This window comes from Phyllopteryx taeniolatus, chromosome 15 (genome assembly GCF_024500385.1).
Source record: "Phyllopteryx taeniolatus isolate TA_2022b chromosome 15, UOR_Ptae_1.2, whole genome shotgun sequence".
NCBI lineage: Eukaryota > Metazoa > Chordata > Actinopteri > Syngnathiformes > Syngnathidae > Phyllopteryx > Phyllopteryx taeniolatus.
In genome coordinates, this window is record NC_084516.1 from 6,824,441 (window position 1) to 6,846,965 (window position 22,525).

At 39.4% G+C, this 22,525-nt stretch overlaps 1 protein-coding gene across 3 annotated transcripts; it reads left to right on the forward strand.

Moving 5' to 3' along the window:
- The first annotated feature begins 2,781 nt into the window (after positions 1–2,781).
- ark2ca (arkadia (RNF111) C-terminal like ring finger ubiquitin ligase 2Ca) lies at positions 2,782–21,866 on the forward strand. Of its 3 annotated transcripts, XR_009792144.1 has the most exons (9): positions 2,785–3,068; positions 11,929–12,229; positions 12,941–13,066; positions 13,177–13,306; positions 14,148–14,252; positions 14,365–14,460; positions 14,544–14,647; positions 16,788–20,340; positions 20,421–21,866. XR_009792144.1 is itself a non-coding variant. In XM_061800118.1 (8 exons), exons 1-8 carry the CDS (start codon positions 3,008–3,010, stop codon positions 16,903–16,905), a joined length of 1,041 nt encoding a protein of 346 aa, XP_061656102.1. In that variant the 5' UTR covers positions 2,785–3,007; the 3' UTR covers positions 16,906–21,866. The 3 variants fall into 3 exon arrangements, 2 of the variants coding, with proteins under 2 accessions (XP_061656101.1, XP_061656102.1); XM_061800118.1 differs by having other exon boundaries at positions 16,788–21,866; XM_061800117.1 differs by lacking the exons at positions 16,788–20,340; positions 20,421–21,866 and having other exon boundaries at positions 2,782–3,068; positions 14,544–16,779.
- Positions 21,867–22,525: the final 659 nt, after the last annotated feature.

Here is a 22,525-nt window from a genome sequence, read left to right on the forward strand (position 1 = left end):
AAATGTAAAATAGCCAAACGCACACCCATAATTTTTTAGTAATTTCAACTATGATGTTTATTGGTGTATATCTTGGCTAGTAAGTCTTGGAAACCAAAGAGGATTTGACGCAACAATATCAAATACTAAACTCACCAGAAAGCTGGATCTGGATTCGGATCAAAAGTATCAATCAGCAATTTTACTCTTTCCAAAAAAAATTTAATATGCAAAAGTTTATTTCCATAATTTCATTCAAAAAGTTAAACTTTCATAGATTATAGATTCAGGGCGCACAATTAAAACACTTTAAAATATTTGTTAATTTTTTTTTTTTTTTTTACATAATTTGGGTTTCTAGCTCATAAACCCAATGATATCAGGAATTTAAAAAAAATAGAAACTGTGAAGAAATCACCATTTACTTAGTTTTTGTAGAAAAAAAGAAGAAAGAAATTAAGGTCACGTTAAATCAATCAAAATATGGTACTTTCAAAACGATATGTTAATCTTCAATACTTGGTTGGTAAATCCCTTTGCTTGAATCAGTGCCTCGATGTGCCGTGGCATTGAGGGAATTAGCCTGTGGCATTGCCTGGGAATTATGGAAGCCCAGATTTCCTTGATGCTTGCTGTCAGTTCTTCTATGTTTTTGGGTCTGGTCCCCCTCATTTTCCTCTTGATAATACCGCATTAGATCCGGTGGGTTGGCTGGCCAGTCAAGCACTGTGATGGCATGGGCATCAAACCAGGTTTTGGTGCTTCTGGCGGTATGGGCATGGGCCAGGTCCTGCTGGAAGATGAAATCTGCATCTCCATACAGATCCTCAGCAGAAGGAATCATGAAGTCCTCTAAAACATTCTGATAGACTTTTGCGGTGACCTTGAATTTAAGAAAGCAGAGTTTACCAACACCTTCACTGGACATTGCACCCCAAAGCATGACTGACTGTGGATATTACACACTGGACCTCAAGAAGCTTGGGTTCTGTTCTTCACCCGTCCGTCTTCCTCCAAACCCTTGGACCTTGATTCTCGAATGAAAAGGCACACTTTACTTTCATTGGAAAAGAGGACCTTGGCCAACAGTCCAGTCCTCCTCCTCCTTGGCCCAGTTGAGACACTTCCTACGTTGACTCAGGCTCAGAAGTAGCTCGAGTTGGGGAACCCGATAGTTGTACCCCATCTCCTGGATGCGTCTGAATGTGGTGGTTTTTAAAGCTGTGACTCCCACCTCATTCCACTCTTTCTGGATCTCTGCTAGATTCTTGAATCTTCTCTGTTTGATAATCCGCTGAAGCCCACGGTCATCTCTTTTGCTGGTGCATCTTCTCCTGCCACATTTTGTCCTTCCACTAGATTTTCCATTGATATGCTTGGACACAGCACTCTGTGAACAGCCAGCCTCCTTAGCTATGGACGTTTGTGGCTTATACTTTCTTCCATATACTGTATATATAAGACATTATTTTGTGACTGTAAAGGAAGATGTGTTACTTGACTAGTTTGGCAGTATTGTGTGTCCAAGAGAAGTGCATTAGGAGTAGTGATTTGAGAGCTGCACTTACAGTGATCCATTGTGTGAGAGTGTGTGCACGCACAAGTTCTTTGTTGCTGCACCGCAAACTTGAAGTTGGAGACGGTGGGAAGTGTAAAACGGCGACATATGGGACCGAGAGTTTAGTGACCCCCTATTGCTCTCCGGGACCCATCTGTTCGCTTAGCCCCCAGGCTCACGACTCAAGGCAGTCTGAACACACTTTCAGCTGATCTGCATTCTGGTTTTTGTTGTGGAGTTTGGTGTGAGATTGTACAAGTGATTCCTTGGTCGTCCCACGGATGAAACAGTGGATACAAAAAATCTACACATCTGTTCAAATGCCAAGTGATGTGAAAACATGACCTATAACCTGTACAACTCAATTGAAATATATATATATATATATATATATATATATATATATATATATTAACCTTTTTGATAAGGGAGGTAAAAATAAACTGAGATAATGTGGTTGCACAAGCGTGCACAGCCTCTTATAACTGGGGGTGTGGTTGTGTTCAGAATTCGCCAGTAACATTCAAACTTGTGTAAATGAGAGTCACCACACACCTACTGCCATTTATAATGCCTCTGATTAACCCTAAATAAAGTTTGTCTGTTCTCGTAGGGCCCGCGACCCTAGTGAGGAGAAGCGGCTCAGAAAATGGATGGATGGATGTTCTCGTAGGCTTTTTCTCACGTTTTTTGCTTTCTACCAGAAAACCTTGTGCTAAGATTGATTGTATTTGGAACTGTTCATAATTCCCTCCAATTTGGCTGAGGCCCCAGGATCTTTCCACTGTGTTAGCGTAAATTCAGGTTACGCCGCCACTGTACAAACGGAGCTGCGTCATAAACCTCCTTGGTTTATGACACAGTGTCAAACTTGTGGCCTGGGGGCCAGATCCGGGCCGCCACATCATTTTATGCGGCCTATGAAAGCAAATCATTTATGTCAACTTCCATGATTACTGCTAAACTCTGTACCAAAATTTTAAATTGTCAAATATAATTTAAAAAATAAATAACCTTGAGATATTGCTTTTTTTGTTGTTGAACAAACCACTATCCTTGACTTCTAATTTCAAAACGACTTACTTAGTACTAACACCCCCAAGAGGGAAACTGTACCAACAATGTGACCCCCAAAACAATGAGTTTGGCATCCCTGCGTATACAGTATCTAGTCGATGGAGACTACGGAATGTTCCCATTGGTTTAGCCTGATAACAGAGCCGGAAGAGGGGCGGTGCAGTGGTCCGGGCCGTGCTTCTGTGAGGGTTCCGGTGATTGGTTGGCGATTTTTCTTTTTCGGAGTGGGGGGGTGGGGGGCAGTGTGTGTGTGTGTGCGTGCGTGCGTGCGTGCGTGCGTGCGTGTGTGTGTGTTCGTGTGAGCCTCACGTTCAGGCAAAGAGGGGCGACTGGAGGGGATCACTTCCATGGACCATCTGTCTGCCGCGGCTCAACAAAGAAGGAGGACGCAGGATGGTGTTAGTCCATGTCGGATATCTGGTTCTCCCCGTCTTCGGCTCGGTTAGAAATAGAGGTATGAACACGTTTGTTACCTTTTCAGCTCCGCTCTCATTTCAATATTTCGGGGTTAAAAAGATTTAAGGCGCTTAAATGATGTAAACAGAGCTGACACCTGCTAGCGAACAAGCCTCGCTAACGTTAGCTTCGTTGCTAACTAGCGTCATGTCATTTTCAAGCACTCGTACACGAAAAAAATAAAATCAAAACCTCATCGGAGTGTTTCTTTGTTTCAGTTTCTTTTTTAAATATAAAAGCCGCGAATGACCGCACCTGTCAGCCCCGATCTCTATTTGCGTTTTACGACACATTAACGATAACGTCACCTTACGACGTGAATATTTTAATAAATCGTAGCCGGGCTCGCTCGTTCCTCACTTCAAATGACAAGTGCCGTGTGTGCATCAGCTCACCAGCATTTAGCTCATTGTAAAACGGAAAACAATCAAACATTTCAAAGGGTGTTAGGCTTCAGAAATGACAAACGAAATGTCAAAAGAAGGCTCGGCCTTCGTCATCTAATCTTTCTGACTACTACTACTGCTGCTGCTGCTGCTACTACTACATGCATACAAGTGTGGCACCGATGATTTCATTGTGCTTTTATTTGTTTTCTTTTTTTCCCCTGTTCCATAGTATCGAGGCTGGCTCCACATTCCGCATTTCTCAGACCTTTGTGTCCCCTCTCCTCTCCATTGTGTAGCTAACGATCATCTGCTGCTGTCTGCCCGTGTATAGCCTCTGCCTGTTTTTCTCTCTGCATCGAGCTGTTCCTGTGAAAAAAAACAAAACAAAAAACATTTTGTTCTCTCAACTGCATCTTCTTGCTCCTTATTCTTACTCCTTCTCTTCTTCTTGCTCCTTCTTCATTTCCTCTTTTCCATTCAAAGACAACATTGGCAAAACACCAAAACAAAATCCTCTCTTATGCCTTCTGTTGTGTATCTTGCCAAGAAGTATTGGGGCCACACGGAAAAGGAAAACACAACAAGATTGAAGCCGGAATTTTAGGAACATGAAGTCGAGGATATGGGATTACGATATTGTCGAGAAAAAAGTTGTTTTTTCAAACTTGAAGTCATATTTTCAACAGATTAAAGTCATACAATTACAAGAAAAAGTGGGATATTTTCAAAGAAAAGTGTAAATTTTTTAGAATTTTCTTTTTAAATTTTTGCCAATACGTCATACTATTGTGAAAATGTGTATATTTTCAAGAATAAAACGGTATATTAAAAGGCTAGATTACAATAATGTCGAGAAACAAGTTGTAGTTTTTCAAGATAGAAGTCACGTTTTCGATTTTAGAGAGTGATGAAATGGGACGAGAATACATTTGTATACAAATTGGTTTAGATTTTAGAGATTAAAGCAATAACAGAAGAATAATTTATATTTTCAAGGCAAAGGTTGTATTTTCTGAGATTTTTTTTTAATGTAAAGATGAGTCATTGTAAGAATAAATGTGTATATTTTCGAGGAAAAAATTGTAGGTTTATGGGAATAAAGTGGTAATAGCATAGATTTTATCATAATTTTGGTAAAAAGCATGTATTTTCAACAATAAAGTAATACTACGAGTGAATTTCTGAGGAAAAAAAAGTTGTATTAATGTCATATTTGTAGAATAAAGTCGTAGATTTTTGAGAAAAAAAGATGATTATAAACTTGGTTATTTTTTAGTTCCCCCCCCCCCCCGAAATTAAACAGATTTATTTATTTATTTATTTTTTATTTAATTAAAGTCATAATAGTAGGAAAATATAGTTTTATGTTTAAAAGAAAAAAGTAATATACATTCATGTCGCAGTAGTATGAGAAAAAAGTAATTTTCAGATTATATTCATGGCATAGCACAGTCAAAACGTCATTACAAGAATACTGTAAAGTCAAAATTTTAAGAAAATAAAATTTTATATATTTCAAGAGAGTCCTATTTTTCCAAGATTAAAGTCATAATATTATGCGAATAAAGTCATATTTTTTAAAGAAAAGGTCTTTTTTTACTTTTATGTATATTTCTTTTTTTCTTTTCTCTTTTTATGGTAATAAAATCTGATATTTTTGTGAAAAAAAGTCACTTTCACTCAGAAAAACACAACTTAATTCTCATAATTTTCAAACTTAATTGAGAAAATATACAGCCTTTTTATCTAAAAAAATAAATAAAATAAAATTTTAAAATATAACTTATGTCCTGTAATAACTAACATCAAATATTGTAGCTACGACTTTTTTTTTTCTTCGAAAATATATACGACTTGAATCTTATTGTGTAATAATTATTTTGTTATTTTCATTGTGGCCCTAATACACCTTGGTAGTAACTAAAGAATAACACTTTCTTGTAGAGAGTCTTGATTTACACAAGTGTCTTTATTGAATAACCCATGCTATCTTTACTGCTAGTAAACATTGTGATTCTCCCATTTTATGTGTTGGTAGATGACATACTGCTGTAAATTTCTGTAAAGTGGATACATTTTGACACCCACCCCGTCAATAACATCTCCCCCCCGTTTTTCACTCCCGTCTCCAAATGATGGTTCGATCACAGCTGACTGAGGAAGGCTTGATCGAGCTGGCCATCTTCAAAAGGTGTACTGAGCCCTTCCCCTAAAACAACAGCAAATGCATTTGGTATTTTCCTAAGAGGTGCAGTCAGGCCTCACAAAGATAATAATGCTCACTTTTGATTGAAACAGTCAGAGAGGTATTAGTTACCTCTGTGCCAAGGTGGTACGTTTTGTTGTTGTCGGACTGGAGCCTCTTTGCATGAGAATTTAATAGATTTTTGTACATAAAAACAATTGTGGTCCAAATGTTGTCCATTTTAAATTATTTTATTTTTTTTAGCCCAAACCATAAAGATGAAAATCCTTAGTAATCCCGATTTCTTTATTAAAAAAAAAAAAATAATAATAATAGTCATGATTAGCGGAAGATGGCGCTGCTCTTTCTTTGTAATCAAGTATATGGTTTATATTTAATACAGACCAGCAAAATGAGTGTGCATTAGGAAACTTTTCAGGCAGTCCTCTTAGTGCATCTTTTGTTTCTGTCTGTCTGCTTCAGTTTTGTTTAAACTGTTATCAGTTTATGGGGCACTATTGGTTGAGCCGAATGAACTCTGCCTTGCAACGAATAACTTGGCTAGCGCATGACGTGATCAGAAAGAAAAAAAAAAATCATAGCAAGTCAGTGATAGTGGATTACAGGTAGTGGAGACAATGCACCACAAGCTGCTGCTGTTGTATTTTTTTCCCTGTCATTTATATTTAATACAGAGCAGGGAAAGTAGTGTCCATCAGTTACTGTAACTCTTTGGACAGCCGCTGTTGTTTCTGTTTCTGGCAAGTGGGCATAAAAAAAAAAAACAGCCTGTGGGACGCTGATGATTGACCCTTATGAACTCTGCCTAGTTACAAGTAGCTGGGCAAAAATCATAGAAATTTCTAAAGTCTCCGTTGACGAGATAGTGGCAGTTTTAAAAACATTTTTGGAACTCCAAATTGTCAATTTATGATTTTTTTTAAAGTTACTATACAGCAGTCAAGTTCATTTTTATATTTGGCAAATTTTGTATTTGATGACAAAACAACATTTGGAGCTTTTTTTTTTTTTTTTTTTAAATCAACCTATGGCATTTGTGGTTGAGCCCTATGAACTCTGCCTAGCAACAAGTAGCTGGGTGAAAATAATATCAATTGTTTTATATCTACTTTGACGAGATAGCAAAGTTTAAAAAAAGTGCAAATCCAAATTCTTTCAATTTGTGTTTGATTAAAAAATTTTACTATACAGGAAACAAACAAACAAAAAAACATTTGGGGATGCTTTTCAGTGGACAGCAACAAATTCTAGATCTGCGGTTTTATCTGGGTTCTCAGTCTCACCAATATATGATTGCTTCTTTGGCTCCTTTTTGTCCAAATGTTTTGTAATAATAATAATTATTATTATTGTCATTACCCCAGCAATGTGAAAACAAGCCTCTTCCTGCTAATTGCAATCTGTGCCTTTTTGTACAAAATCCTACTTAATTTGTGAGAGATGACTTGGCACTGTCAATCAAAAGTGAGCTTTATTGTCTTTGTTAATACATTTTTGTTTGATGCAGCTCTCGTGTTGGATTGCTTACACAACATTGTGTCCGGTGGGCGTGTCTATCCAATATTCCCATACGTCAAATTGGCACGTTGAACTGCTCATCAAAGCAGTGTTTTAGACATGCATAGCCTGCGTCACAATGCTATCCATTTTACAGGGATGTGTATCCTGCACTGCTGTAGAGCTCCTTTTGGAAAAAAAACAAAAAAAGAATCAAAATGTCCTTTTTTTCCCTCAATTCTTTGTTTTGTACCTCATGTTGTTGTATGACTAGATCCTATAATGCATGATCATTTTCCTTTCTCCACATGGACGAGCAGATTCCAATGTACTCTTTTGTGTAGAAATGTCCCTGGTGTACTGAACTGTGCTGTAAAAAGCATACATTGGATGCTGCTTCTGTCGTGTTAACCCTACAGAGAAGCATGGTCGGCCTTGCCTTCCACCTCTTTTATTTGCATGGTATTATTGTGCTTACGCAGGAGCAAATGACTATATATTTTTTTATTATCTCACAGTGCCACAGCTATATTTATACTAATATTTTTCCAATAAAGACTGTAGTTTTCTTCCTAACCTTCAGTGTGCTTTTTGCTGATTTTTCCATGTCGCTCAACCCCCCCAACACCGCCCTCTTTTTCTCCTTTTGCACCAGCCCTCCCTCTCCTCCCTCCACACTGTGCTGTCACTGAGACATTTCCCCTCACTCTTTATGTACTGCCATTTCTCAGCTGTCCCTGACAGTCAATGTAACTCGCTGCTGCGCTCACTTTGGAAAATGTCATTTTTACAGAGGAACCCTCCAGTTAAGCGGAAATAACTTTTATTTGTATCTGATATTTTGTGTGTTTCCCTTTAGTAAATGATAGAAATGGAAATAACAGCCACATTTTTACAGTGAAACCTCCAACTGAATGCAATTGCGCACCTATTTTTAATTGAATTTTAAGTTTGACAAAATACAAGCCGTGGAATTAAAACAAAGTGACAAACCGACCTCTTGTTCCTTTTCAGGGATGGGTCATTGAGACTTTTTCATGCGTCACCCATTATTATAGACATGTCCATCAAATCTCCTATCCATCAGTTAAACTGGCTAAGCACCTTTTTAATGGAATTTACCTAAAATTGCTGCATTAAGCCAAAAAGGCGGACATCCTGTTCAGTTTTGTGCTTGGGTCCTTCAGACTTTTTTCGTGCGTCCTGTTATGACAGACATGCCCATTGAAATTTGTCTCCATTGGTGAAACTGGTCTTTTGGGCGCATTTTTTTTTTCAAGCTTTCGATGCACCTTTGTTTATGGAGTTTACCTAACATAGCTGCTTCAAAACAAAATGGCTGACATTGGTACTAAAAAGCGAGGTAATTTGAGACATCTATAGAAAATACATTGACCTTCCCGTGCAAAATGGCAAGGTCGCTCACAGTATAATGTTACATAAACAACCAATTGTCTGTTGATGAGCAATACCTCCTTTGCATTCACCAAATAGCCCTGCTGCCTCACATCCTCTTTTTGTTCTAAATTAGGTTTGACAAAATCACACTTTTACCGTTTCACAAATTGCTGCCCCCAAACGACTTTCAGTAAATCAACGCAAATAGATTCAATAAAACACTGGCATTAAACTCCGAGGAAAGACTGGATTGATGACGGTACTTTTCTATTATGAAAGCATATCTTTTTGGCTAAACTGGCAATGGGGTGCATACGTCCACTAAACTATTCATTGGGATTTAATCCTCTGACAGGCATTAAAATGAACCACAGAGTGATTGATGGGGGCCATTAAGTCCAAGCAGCATAATACAGCCGTACATTTGTTCGGAATAGGAAACTAGTCAGAGGAATGTTGTGGAAGTCAATCCGAGCAGCTCAGCAGGTTTGGGTGCAGACTAAAGGCGCACGACAGCTACAGCTGTATGTATGTACTGCACATTTCCACCATATACAGTTATAGTTTGTTGTCCCATGCGCCAGTGTTTCCCTAACCTTTTATTGAGCCAAGGCACAGATTTGACATTGCAAAAATCGCACAGCACACCACCAAACAAAAATGTCACAAAATGATTTGGTCTCAATTTACTCAAGTGTGATATCTGGAGCTAACAAGCTGTTGTTTTTCTTTTTGGGAGGAATTTAATTCATTTGCAGCCGTGAGTCTCAATGATATGGTTCGTCCTGCCCCAAAATAAAATATAGTACGGTCCTGTCAATTTATTTTCCCTTCACCAGGAATTAGCCTGCTAACTCACTATTGCAAAAAAAAATTTTTTCCCACTTCTTTAAAAGGAACTTATGGTCTTCATGGCGACTGAATCCCGTCACATTGTGTTGTCCTCCGTGAGACAGGAAATAACCTGTTAACTAAGCAATAGAAAAACAAATTTCTTACAGTAATTTCAGTTATCTTTATACTAGAGGTATACTAGAGGTTAATCGATAACTAATCGATTATCAAATTAATCAAAAACGATCTTTGGTAATCGATTAATCATTTTGAGACCTTGTTTAAATTAAAATTGTCCAAATCCCCAGAATATTTCTGTAGTCCTCCATGAAAGCAGAATTATTATTGTTGTGTTTAATCAAAACAAGAAATAAATTTTTCACCCCACCCATTGCTAACAGTTGAACCTAAATTGTGCTCTACCAATTGACATTCTCATATGAATACTTAAAGGTCATTTGTGCCGCGATTATTAATTTCTGCCTACATGATACCAGGTGTACTGTACGCACACACACCCAGGCTGAGACAGTGTTGCATGATGGGATAGCGCTGCAGCAGACACCAGACGGGATTATGGTGAGAGAGAGAGGAGGTGTGATTGTGTAGTTGCAGTGATGGGGTGAGCAGGGGGGAGTTGTCGGGGGTGGGGGGGAGCTGTTCATGTCAGACTACTGCAGTCGTGTGTGGGCGGAGCTTTCGGGCTGTCATTCAAGCAAGGAGAGGCTGTGGAGTGGTGGGGGCTGGCTAAAGTGGGGTCTACTCGATTCAGATCCAAGGCAGGGATTAAAGTGTAACAGGCCTTGTTACTGCAGGCGCCACTGCAATATGTCAAATATTCATGACAGAAACAAATGATTTGATATTTATAAGGCCTTATTCAAACGCCAGGCTCTGCCTTTTTCATCTATCAACAGTCTGACATTTCTTCTCCACTTGTTCAGACAAACATTATGAGTTTGGTCACCTTTTAAGAGGGTCAATTTACTAGCCAGTTCAACACCACTGAAAACTTCAGATTAGATTTGTGTTTCCCAACCTTTATTGAACCAAGGCACACATTTTACAATGCAAAAAATCTTGCACACCAACAAACAGAAATGTCACAAAAAGTATACTGAAATAATGAGCTCGTCTAAATTGACAAATTTACTCAGTTAAATATCTGAGCCTGTTTAGTTGAACACAAAGCTATTTTTCTGTTGTATGATTTGCAACACTTTAATTGAACAATCTGCCTTCTAAGGGAAGAGCATCTAATTGTTCTGTCTGTGACTTTATGCCACTGGCATAGGTAAACAAATACACAAGTAGGAAGTAATTTGTCACCTCCTTACCCTCTTACCCGCCCTCCTATTTCTCAACATTCAGTTACTTCATTGATTATTGGCTTCAAGTCATTACAGAGAAGATTCGGTGGGACTACTTCACAATACTCTTCGAGAAAAGGGGTACAGGAGGCTCTAGAGTGTAGACTGTTTATTGACCTGCTCAAAACTATTTATAAGAGCTTTACCCAAACCCAATTTAAATCCATGTGCCAAAGTACAACACAATGTTTGGTGGTTTGCACTGTTGCCTCGCAGCAAGATGGTTCTGTGCTTAAATCTAAACTCAGGCCTGTGTTCACACATAGTCCAAAATATTTACCCAAAAAAAACATTTATGTTAGGTTCTTTGAAGACTCCTCCTTGTCAGGTTTACAAAAGAAATTGAAACATCTTAAGAACATTTGCATTAAAGGAAAACTCCAAAGACACATTTAATTAAAAAAAAAAAAAAAAAAAAAGCTCAATTAAAATTTAATTCATAAACAATTTAGAAACTAAGGCTCTTGGGGAAATGGCAATTCTGCAAATTGTTTACCCTATCTCTTTGTGTTTCTGACAAGTAATGAATATGTTCTTAATATCTGTTCTTGTTTTATTTTTTCCTCAAGCTGCTGCAACTCCCATGTGGGGGTGCCAGCAGAAACTTGAGAAAAATAAAGACAACTAATATATTCAGTGCTTAATAGATTTATTAGACCAACTGTCATGAAAGTGAGAAGAAAGCATCCAGCATCATGCAATGCTTTAATGCAGACTCATCTTCAGTTTTAAATTCAGTGAACTGTCAGCGTTTTGCCACTTTGAAGAGTACTGTAAGTATGTTCTTTTTGGGATCTACTCTAAATCACTTTTTTACGAAAACGTGATTAAATTGGTCATGTGTGTGACCTGAGCTGTGTGTCTGACGTGTCGGGAGTTGAGGTTCGAATCCAGAACCTCAGAACTGTAAGGCAGACAAGGTAATTACCAGTCCAATGTGCTGGTCCCTTCTTTGAACTTGAACTGGATAAATGGTATAAAAAATGGGTCATAATGAAGATTCCTACTTTGGTGGCCATTGGGTTCAATCTAGATTAGATGACATTCCCAGGGGGTCTCAGTATATGATGTGCCCTCCATCTATTGGTGGCTGAATATGTCTTTTCAGCCTACCTCCTCCGTGGTTTGTTTAAAAACAAAAATGGATCTTTTCTGACCACGCAGGAGCACACTTCACCAGGCACCAACACAGCCATGCTACCTCCTGCCGACACTTTCACCTGGGCGCCCCGCAGGCGCCCATCTCGGCCGAGTTCCCTTTAGGACACGCCGGCCAGCCCGCTCAGACGGGCCTGCCCAACCACCTCCCCCCCGCACACCATCCACCCCTCGCTACCTTGCCCGCCGCCCCGCAGTTCCAGGACGTATCGGGGCCTCCGTTCCTACCTCAGGCCTTACACCAGCAATACCTCATCCAGCAGCAGCTTCTAGAGGCGCAGCACCGCCGGATTCTCCCACACTCCAGGTGGGTGTTTTTTCATCCCTTATAAATGTGTTGTGAATATTTTTTAATGGAATCTGTAAGAGTTTAATCGAGACAGCTGGACTCTTGGTTGTTGTTTCACCTTTAATCCAAAAGGTTTCTTTAGTGTGAAATTTTAGGTGAGGAGTCCACCTGTTTATGTCTCTGCTGTTGGGGCTATCCCTTTCGGGTGCTCGCGTTAGGGTTGTTGTGAACCTCTGCAGGTAGAGAATCAGCAATTAATTTAAATCCCCCAAAAAAGAGATATTCCCAAATGCTGCACCGAGAGGACCGCTGCTGTAAAAGAGGTGGGAAAGAAGCTATGTGAAGCGAGCAAGGCACTCTCGAAACGGAGGAGTTTTACACCGTCATTTATCGTCTGCTTACAACAATGTCCTGACATCTCTCGCCCAAAGATCGTCTCACATCCATGGGAAGAGAGGCCACTAGGGAGTCGTTTTCCAGGCGGGCAAACGACCGGTTGCTATGCAAAAACAAAAACCCTCATGCCACCCCCAGATACATAAATAGGAGAACTCCACTCCAAAAATCTTGAACTGAAGAAACCTAATGGATTACAGGTGAAACGTCTTGAACAACCAAGAGTCCAGCTGCCTCGATTCAACCCTTGCGGATTACCATGACCTGGATAACTGAGAATCTACACAGACATATAAAGTATTTGTCTAATATTTACAAACCCATCCCTCACAGAAGGAACCAGGAGCGGGTTCCCCTCAACCCGCACAGACTGCGCTCCGCCTACGAGTACTCCCCACCCCTCCACGCCCCGCAGCCGGTGACACAGCAGCCCAGGTACCTGGCTGAAGGCACCGACTGGTGAGTCAACGTCTTAAAAGCGACAAAGCGTCTTTGCCGTTCCCGATGCACTCCCATCTGTTTGACTGTCGCACCGTGCCAACTTAGTGTCCCATCTGTCTGCTTGGCAGGGATCTCAGCGTTGACGCCGGCCTCCCTCATCACCAGTACCACCTCCAGCAGCTGCCGCAGCACTACCAGCACTACCTGGCCTCCCCCCGAATGCACCATTTCCCCCGGAACACGTCTTCTGCACAAGTGGTATGTACAAACAAACTTAATGGTTATTGGGATAGGGTTTTGTGTACTTCTTGACTCAACCAAACATTGAAATCAGATCAGGTGTGTGTTTTTAATACTGGCAGTCCCTAGAGTCCTGCTGTGACATTTTCACAAAGATGGCTGACATATTTTATCTTGAATTTATATTTTTTGTCACTATGTTTATAATTGCCTCTATTAATAGTTTAAACCAAATATAACACAAACTATGACTCCCCCCCCCAAAATGGTTGATCATTCCAAACCCATTTTACAACATAACCCCGAAAAATAAGTAGATTACAGTTGATTTGATTAATAAAGAAACGTCTTCCGCTAACAACCTAGGTTAAACTTTATTCCTCCCCGACGAACAAAGCTTGCCTTTCAGCCGAGATGTTTATCACTTCAATATACTTCCTTGGTACCAATGTCCTACTTTAATAAGAGATGAGTCTTTGATGCCATCTTCTGTCATCTTTAGGATGTTTCCAAAAATGCACAAAAACTGAAAATAGGTGAGTAATTAGACTTGGTTTAGGAGCTAAGCCATAATTATTTTTGTAATCATTTATAATTATTGGCATTCAGTAAAACAAGCCTGAAACAGCTCAATGACATATATAAATTCATTGAGAAATTAAAGAAAATATGGAAAAATTGAGAAAAGAAAAAAAATCCAGAACATTTTAGAAATGCACTACAATTTTTAAAAATATTTTAGAATTAATGATTTTTAAGACTTTTTTTGTTGTTGTTGTTTTTGCACAGACCTTAACAAAATTCCACTAAATTCTCTGGGAATGTAGGGAATCTAAAGCAGAGGTCTTGTTTTCGCTAGGTTGTGCATGAAATCAGAAACTACCCGTACCCCCAGCTGCACCTGTTGGCATTGCAAAGTCTGAACCCTTCCAGGCATGCTACTGCGGTGCGGGAGAGCTACGAGGTAAATATTTAGTTTACTTTTTTTTTTTTTTTTAGCTGAACAGCTGACCTAACAAACTTAAGTAGCATCTTAAAAACTATTGCAACTGCTCTAACTAGCTTGTTTCCTCCAGGAGCTTCTTCAGTTGGAAGACCGGCTGGGCAGTGTGAGCAGAGGTGCAGTGCAGACCACCATCGAGCGATTCACCTTCCCACACAAATACAAAAAGGTGACGCAGAACAAAAAGAGTGTTAATTGACATGGAAACCTTGTGGATGGCCTGATGAATCCATCCTTCTGCTCTTGAAACAGAGGAAGCCCTTGCAGCTGAAGCTCGGGGAAGAAGAGGAGGAGACGGACGTGGATGAGAAGTGTACAATTTGCTTGTCCATGCTGGAAGACTGCGAGGATGTCAGGTCAGGTGGTCACCGAAAATCCATTGTTACTGTGTTTTCTTTCCTCACAGTTTTGTTGTTTAGAATGTTCCAATATAAATCCTACAGCAGCTTGAGAAAAAGAAAGAAAAAAGTTGTCTTTTAAACCTGCTAAGCTATGATTGAAACCACCTTTCTGGAACTGGCTTAAGAAGAAGTGTGTCAGATTTGTAGTAAATAGAATTATACAGTACTTGAAGGTCATTGGCAAGTGAGTACAGTGGAACCTTGGTTATCGTGATGAACCCATTCCAAAAAGTCTGACTAAGGCTGAATTGTACAAAAACAGAGGCATTATATCCCAAAGGAAATAATGTAATTCCAATTAATCCGTTCCAGACACCTGCTAATATTTGCAAACAATACACTTTATAGAGAATACTTTAACATACAGAAAGCAATGTGAAATAAATATCAATGACAAATGAAATGGATAAATGAAGACTTTTGATTGATGGTGTGTGGAAAAACAGCAAGGAGTGAGAGAGAGGATGAGAGGGTGTAGGTTGGAAGTTCTACAAGTTCTTTCTTGAATTTTTTTTTATTTTTTTTTTTATCCTTTATCACTTGTAACTCTCTTTGGAAGAAGAAGAAGAATCACCTTTTATTGTCATGAACATGCATGCATGTACACGAAATTTGTTCTCTGCATTTAAAACATCACAGTGAACACACACACATAGTGGAACTCACTGGAGCAGGGGGCAGCTGAAGCGCCCGGGGAGCATTTCGGGGTATCAGTGTCTTGCTCAAGGACACCACAGCCGTGAGTCTGGGGGATGTTGGCAGATGGTCCAGTCGGGGTCTTGAACCTATGTCCCCCACGGTGGCAGGCGATGATCCTAACCAGGGTGGTGCTCACTCAACATGAAAACACCGAAGTTGCGCATGCACACGGGATGCTTTGTGTAACCGGTTATTTCCACTAAATGAGTGGGGGGGTGTTTTTTGTGATGAAAAACCAAGCAGATGTACAAAAACTGGGACAACTTTTTTTTTTGAGGGGGTGGAATCGAATTATTTGAAAACGAGGGAATACGAAATCCAAGGTTTCACTGTATCGAGTAAATGAGACCAAACCCTGCTGCGAAGAGTGAAAAGCCACGAGTAATTGACACCCTCCCTACATTTTTTAAAAATAATTGCAAATATTTATAGTTAAAACTATAAATATGCCAACAACTATTCAGACTCATCTTACGTTACCCCTCAAAATAAATGGGTAACAGATTGTTTGATTTTGGTGGGGGAAAAAAAGCGCCACAAGTGCCGACATACATGTACATGCATCAAAGACTCTGTCCCTCTACAGGCATGACCAATCAGACCAAGTATAACCAAACATTTACATTAGTGTAACGGTTTGATTGCATGTAAATCGATTAGTTAGGCCTGGAAATTAAGACGTAATGATAACGGCTGTTGTGTTGTGTAAATGCTCTGATGCTATGTTAGTTTAGCAACAGAGCTAACCCAATATCAAACGCACACATCAAACTAACAATATAAACACAATTGGGTTATATGGCACAATGGACCTTTTCATACAGTATAATACTACAAATCATATCGTAATATGATCGCATAGCACTACACGGGCATTTGAAGGAGCCAGCTGTGCCTCTGGGCACCTGAGCTGGAATGGGTGAAGATGGCTCGTCTCCGATTGTGGAAATGTTTCCTAGACGATTATCGTAATTATCGTAAGTTAGAAACGAGATTGGAGCGGTAAAAGGTTTAAAATAACATTCATGTAGCCTAAATAAATCGAAAATAAATTTGAGCAATTTCTCCAAGACTGTTAACAGAACCGTTAGGGGTGGAGCTTATCGATTTTCCGGTCTTTAAAATTGTAGCCCCGGGGCTAGTTTAATACCAGGGCTCGACAGCCATCCCTAGTGAGGGTCTGAGTTTTTTAAATTTTTTATTTATTTATTTATTTATTTTTGAGGCGATGAGCGGGGGGAGCATAGGGCTCAGGTTGCGACATATGTGTGCATCCTCAGCTGTCTCTGGGATTGCTGATTGGACAGAATGCGTGTCCTCACGCCTGACAGGGCAAAACGCAACTCTAAGTAGCCCAAGTGAATGAACCCCCACTCCTCGTCCTTGTGTCCCGCAGGAGGTTACCCTGCATGCACCTCTTCCACCAAGGCTGCGTGGACCAATGGCTGGCGACCAGCAGGAAGTGTCCAATCTGTCGCGTTGACATCGAGACACAGCTGAACGCCGACAGCTGATGATATTTTCTACCCCCACGCCATTTCCTACCCCGCTCCTGCTTTCTTCCATCCTCCTCCTCTTCTCACCCCCCACCGGGTGCTTTTGCCAAATGTCTCCTAACTTTTGATGTGAGATCTTTGTTTTCTTTTGGACTCTCGCTTTACTGATCCAAGCCAAGGAGTAGAAGTGCAAGAGAACTCTGTCTCGGTCCCCCCCGCCCCCCCCCCCCCCCCCCCACCCCTTTCACTCTTTCTACAGAACACAAGCACATCCGCACACACTAACAAGTCGTGTACACAGGGTTTCATTGTAGCTTGCTGGTTTTACGTGGTGACCGTGCTGGTGGTAGTGTGGTGCAGGGGTTCTCAAACTTTTTCGGTCCAGGAACCCTTTACAGAGGAGATTTTTTTAAACCCACCCCCCATAATCAATTAAGCATAACTTCCATGTGTACCTCTAAATGTCACAGGAGTGAAAAAGTTGCCTGTTTGCGAGGGGAAAAAAAAAAAAGTTACAAATTCAATGTTTTCGAGACAGACAAAAAAGTTGTAATGTTATGAGAATTAAGTTGCAAGCAGTAATCGTTCCAAGAAAATAATGTATTTTGTCGAGATAAAAAGTTTACGTCTTATAACAATAAAGATAAAGTATAATAAGTTTATGATATTAAAGTCTGTGTAACATGAAAATAAACATCTTCTAAATTTGACACACCACATAGATAAGTGTTGTTAACAACCCTGCAAATTTAAATAATAAAAAATACTTCATCTTTCTTATGCCTACACATCCTTACATGTTTTAGCCACAAAAATATATCTGCTTAAAGGCTCCGGTGGCTAAAATATATCCCACCGGGTCGTCACGGGGCTTTCTATGCTGCAACGAGCCACAAGCTTCCTCCCTTAGGAATTATATAATGACACCGAGCTGCTCTGTAAATTGTGACATCCAGTGAAGATGTATTTTCAGTGTGTAGGCATTGCTAGCTAGCAAACTGCACGCTGTTGCCGAAGAAATGGGCCTCGTAATTATAATAAAATGATTCCCAATTTCGCTGGAAAAGCACTGATGCAAACAGAGGCACTCAGTTCTTCTATAGTGGGGGATGGACGGCGGGAGGGAGGGACTCATGCCAGATGCCCACTCTGCAGTGTTTTAGCCACGGGCCAAAAAATGTGGAAAGTTGAAATGGTAAAAAAAATTTAACGCTGTAGCTCTACAATTTAGTACTACATAGTTCTAGTCTTTGCACATTTTCAGCAATTATCTTCAAAGGTGTAATGTATTAAGAAACAAATCTCAGAATTCACTTTACAGGGTCTTTAACATCAACGTTTAAGGATGAAAGTCATATTTTAAAAAGTGAATTTAAAAGAAAATATAATTTATTCTCACAATATTATGCCTTTAATCCAAGGAAATTATTCTCTAAAAGATGGGACTATATTCTTGAAAAAGATTAACCCCTTTGTTCTTGGAAAAATGTCTTTATTCCAGGAAAAATAGTAATCATAATTAAAAAAAAAAAAACGTAATTCAGGCAAGCATGTCAGATTTATGTGATGATACATCACAGGCATATCAGAGCTTTTAATTGGCCCAAAGCTAACATAGGAGGGAGTAATTGTTAGTTTTTTTTTGTTTTTTTTTTGCACTTTTTTTCCAGTGATATAATAATTTTTTTCGTGAACACCCAAGCTCTAGCTCACAGACCCCAGAGGGTCCGGGGACCCCAGTTTGAGAACCACTGGAGTGTAGGCGCCTCCGGGCTGTGTAGCATTTCCTTAAAGCCATGACTTTAACGTCCCATCGCGACTTGGCTCTCTTTCTAGATTCTCTATGACTCTTCTCTCTTTTTCCTTCTTCCTGGAATACAAAAATGTCATGTTTACCTTTTATGATCGTAGAGTAGCAGCAAACCTGTGTGGCGTGCCGCCGCCCCGCGTGCCATCTCTGGCGTGTTTTAAATCTATCGTGCAGCTTTTACTTTTTGGAATCATGTCGACGCCGCCGGCCGCCGAGCTGCCCAACAATTACAGTTCAAACTAAGACATGAGTTGCAAGAGGGTTGCCAAAAGAAAAAGTTGGAACCTTTCCATGGGAAATAATGGGTAGAAATGTGTTGTTTATTTTAGAACGATTTTATTTGAAATATTAAAAATGATTAGTTAATTCTTATATGCTGTAAATAATAAAAAATAAAAAATGTGAAGTTAATTTGATTATTAATTACAGTTCTTATTTTTTTTATTTTATTAAAAATATTCTTAAAACTATTAATTAATTTCTAGTTAGCGTCTTCAGGGGCTGATGGAAGATTTTTCGCCTAGACCGTTTTTCCCGAGCAAAATACATTCATCAACGGGGGTGCAGGGTGGGCTTTTTAATGCCCACCAAAAAACGTTTGGATGCACGCCCCTCGTCATTACTTTTTCTCAAGTTATTTTTTAAATTATTAATTGTATTGTTTTATTTTAGACTATTATTACAAATTATTAGTTCCTCCCCATTAATTGTTTCTTTTTTTCTGTACTCGTTCCCAAATTCTTCGGCCCAACTCCCCATGGAAAGTTTCTGGCCAATTTCCCCGCCCTCTTTTGCGACTTGAGCTGCCAAAAAAACTTTGCATGCGCGCTAGCCTTGTCGCGCACATTAGCACAACGCTTCCTTCCGGTAAACGTGAATTACAGGATGCTTATTACAACAAAGCCAAAAAAAACAAAACAAAAAAAAAAACATGCTGTAAAATGGACGCTATCTTGCGCTGTTGCAGTATAGTTGTACTAGTAGTAGTAGTAGTATGCGGGGAGCTTTAGCTCTACCCTCGTTAGCTTCAGATCGAAAACTGCATGAGTTTGTCGTCCCGGCAGCTTAAAACTATGAAGATGGCGTCCTCCCCCCCCAACGCTAAAGAACAAGCACAGGCTTCTTATTAGCTCCTACGTGAATGAGTGTTTTTTTCCCCCTTGCCTTGTGGTTGCTATGCCGGTTGCTATGCTGTATTGCTGTAGAATGTGACGTGCGACGGAGGCAGCCTCTCTCTCGCAGTGCACAAACAACGACACAATGAATTCACATTTAAACGTGATGCTGCCCTTTACGCACTGTGATAGTCCATTATGTGTATTATAATTTTTTTATGTTGTTGTTTTTTTTGTCTTGTGCACTGCCAGTGTCGACACTGCCTCCTCCTGTGATGACGAAGTGTTCATAGTTTACACAGGGTGTTGTCCATTGAGATGCCTTAAGTATTTAACAATCATAATTTATTACTAACTGTAGATATGGTGGCTATTTAATTTTGTATTTTTTGTTTTTGTTTTAGTCGAAGGGAATTATTTATTTGGACACACACACACACAAATGCTATAAAAGAAGAAAAAAAAATTACCTCATCTTTTGCATTGTCTCCAGTGCTTTGCATGCAGCTGTACGGGAAAACACTAAAGGTATATTTACACACAAAAAAATATTATTGTTAGCACTGCTGCTGCTGCTCTCTGTTAAAGGCTCCCCCTCCATCCTCCAGTGGTGCTGTGGATCTCGCTGACATTCCATCCCATGCAACACTTGCCAATGCTGTGACTTAATATTTACTGCAATGGAGTCGACTGGTTCTTCTTATTATAATTTCTTTGCACTGTTAAGATAAGGGAACCCTTTCACTGGCAACTCTGTACTTTTCAATATTTACCGTATCTCCCCCCCCCCAAACATTTACTGTGTAAATCAGTGCCTCGGTTTTTGTGTTATTTCCACGTGATAAGCCTTAACGGTTGCTTCAATGGATGAGCCAAGATAACAGAAAAAGCCATTGTCGGCCGGTCATGTCGGGGGGTGGGGGTGGGGGTGGGGGTGGGGGTTCGGGATAGCCCCAACACCAGTTTCATCAATTGACATGAAATTAGGTGGACGTGTCGATTATAACAGAATACATGAAAAAGTCTCAAGGACCCGTGACTGAAATTGTAAAGGAAGTCAACCATTTGGGTTAAATTCCAATGCTCCCCTGGAAAGTTTGAAAAAATTATCCCCCGACACCAGTTGCACCCATCGACTTGAAATTGGGCGGACGTGTTGATCATAACAAGCCGCACAAAAAAGTCTCAAGGGCCCATGCCTGAAATTGTACAGGAAGTTGTCTATTTTTGGTGAATACCCCAGCGAATACCCCAGCGAAAAAAATTAGCCACAGCCAGTTTCACCAATCAACAACAAAGTAGGTGGACATGTCTATCATAAGAGGATGCACGAAGAAGTCTCAAAGACCCATGCCTGAAATTGAACATGTTGCTAGCCATTTTCTTGCAAAAGTGCGAGGGCCCGTTGGTGGCTGCTTGTTTTGGATTGTTCATGTATCAGAGCTTTAGATCTTGTGGAAATAATGATTTACCAACAGAAAGGCACACTTTTTTTCCTTTTTCATCCCTCCTCTCAGTTTCCTTTGACAGTGTACGGAAAGTTTTAAAGCACAACTGCATGTTTTCTCAGGTTTCAATACACTGATTCAATGGCTTGAGATTGAATTTGCAAATAATGTATTTTTTAAATGTCTTCATTGTGTTGCTTGAATCCGGACAACACATGGAAATATCTCCCCCCAAAATAAAAGAGTGCCAGTGAAAGGGCTGCCACCATCCTTGTGTGTGTCTATAAATCTGCTGTTTTAGCCGTGACTGCGCAATGTTTTTCAATATAGGATATTTTATCTGAAAATAGAACTATTTATCATTAATAAAGCAATAGCGCATTAATGTTGATGAGTGTGTGCGACGTGGATGAGCATATTGCGAATACGTGTTAGATTCACGCGTGGTGGAATTTTTTGTACCTTATTTATTCTTACTACTAATGATGATGATTTAAAAAGTGGCATTGCTAAACCCAAACTTTTTTTTTTAATTATTATTGTTTCATGGCTTGTATATTATCCTTTTGTATGTGCTCTTTTTGTAATAAAATGGTAAAAAATATATATTTTTTGTCTGGTAGTCAACCTTTTTGTATAATAAATGAAATCAATGTATCTCAAAATCAGAAATGTAATCTTATGTTAAAAATAGATTAAATATGTTAAATTAAAAAAAGAAAACACTACACAACAACATAAGTTCAGTCCAATTAACAACTTTTGTATATTAATTTCGGCTTGCCTTTGTTGGCAAAAAGTGTGGTTTGAGAAATTTGATAAATGAAATTATTTGTTAAGAAATATATGATGGAGTAGCAGAGCCACACTGGAAAGAAAAAGTGAAATTAGCATGTGTAAAGTCACAAGCATAGTCATACAAGAAAAATTACTATTGTCATTAAAAAATATATATTTTTATTTGTTATACAATTCCTAGGATTATTGGTATTAATGTTATCTGAAAATAAAGCATTGTTCTTCAGTCGTAATATTTACTGAATAGTCATTAAAAAAGTGAGATTTATTTTTTTATTTTATTTTGTATTTTCTTAATGAAGTTTTTTGGATCATTTTCTCCCTAATATTCCGACTTACTTTTGTAAAGTTTTGCCGTTATTCTAGCAACTTTGTCCTAATCATAAGACTTTCGTTTCTCCTTTCGTAACCTTATTCTGTTTCTTTCGTTTGCATGGACACATAGGTGGAACAAACGCCTTGATATT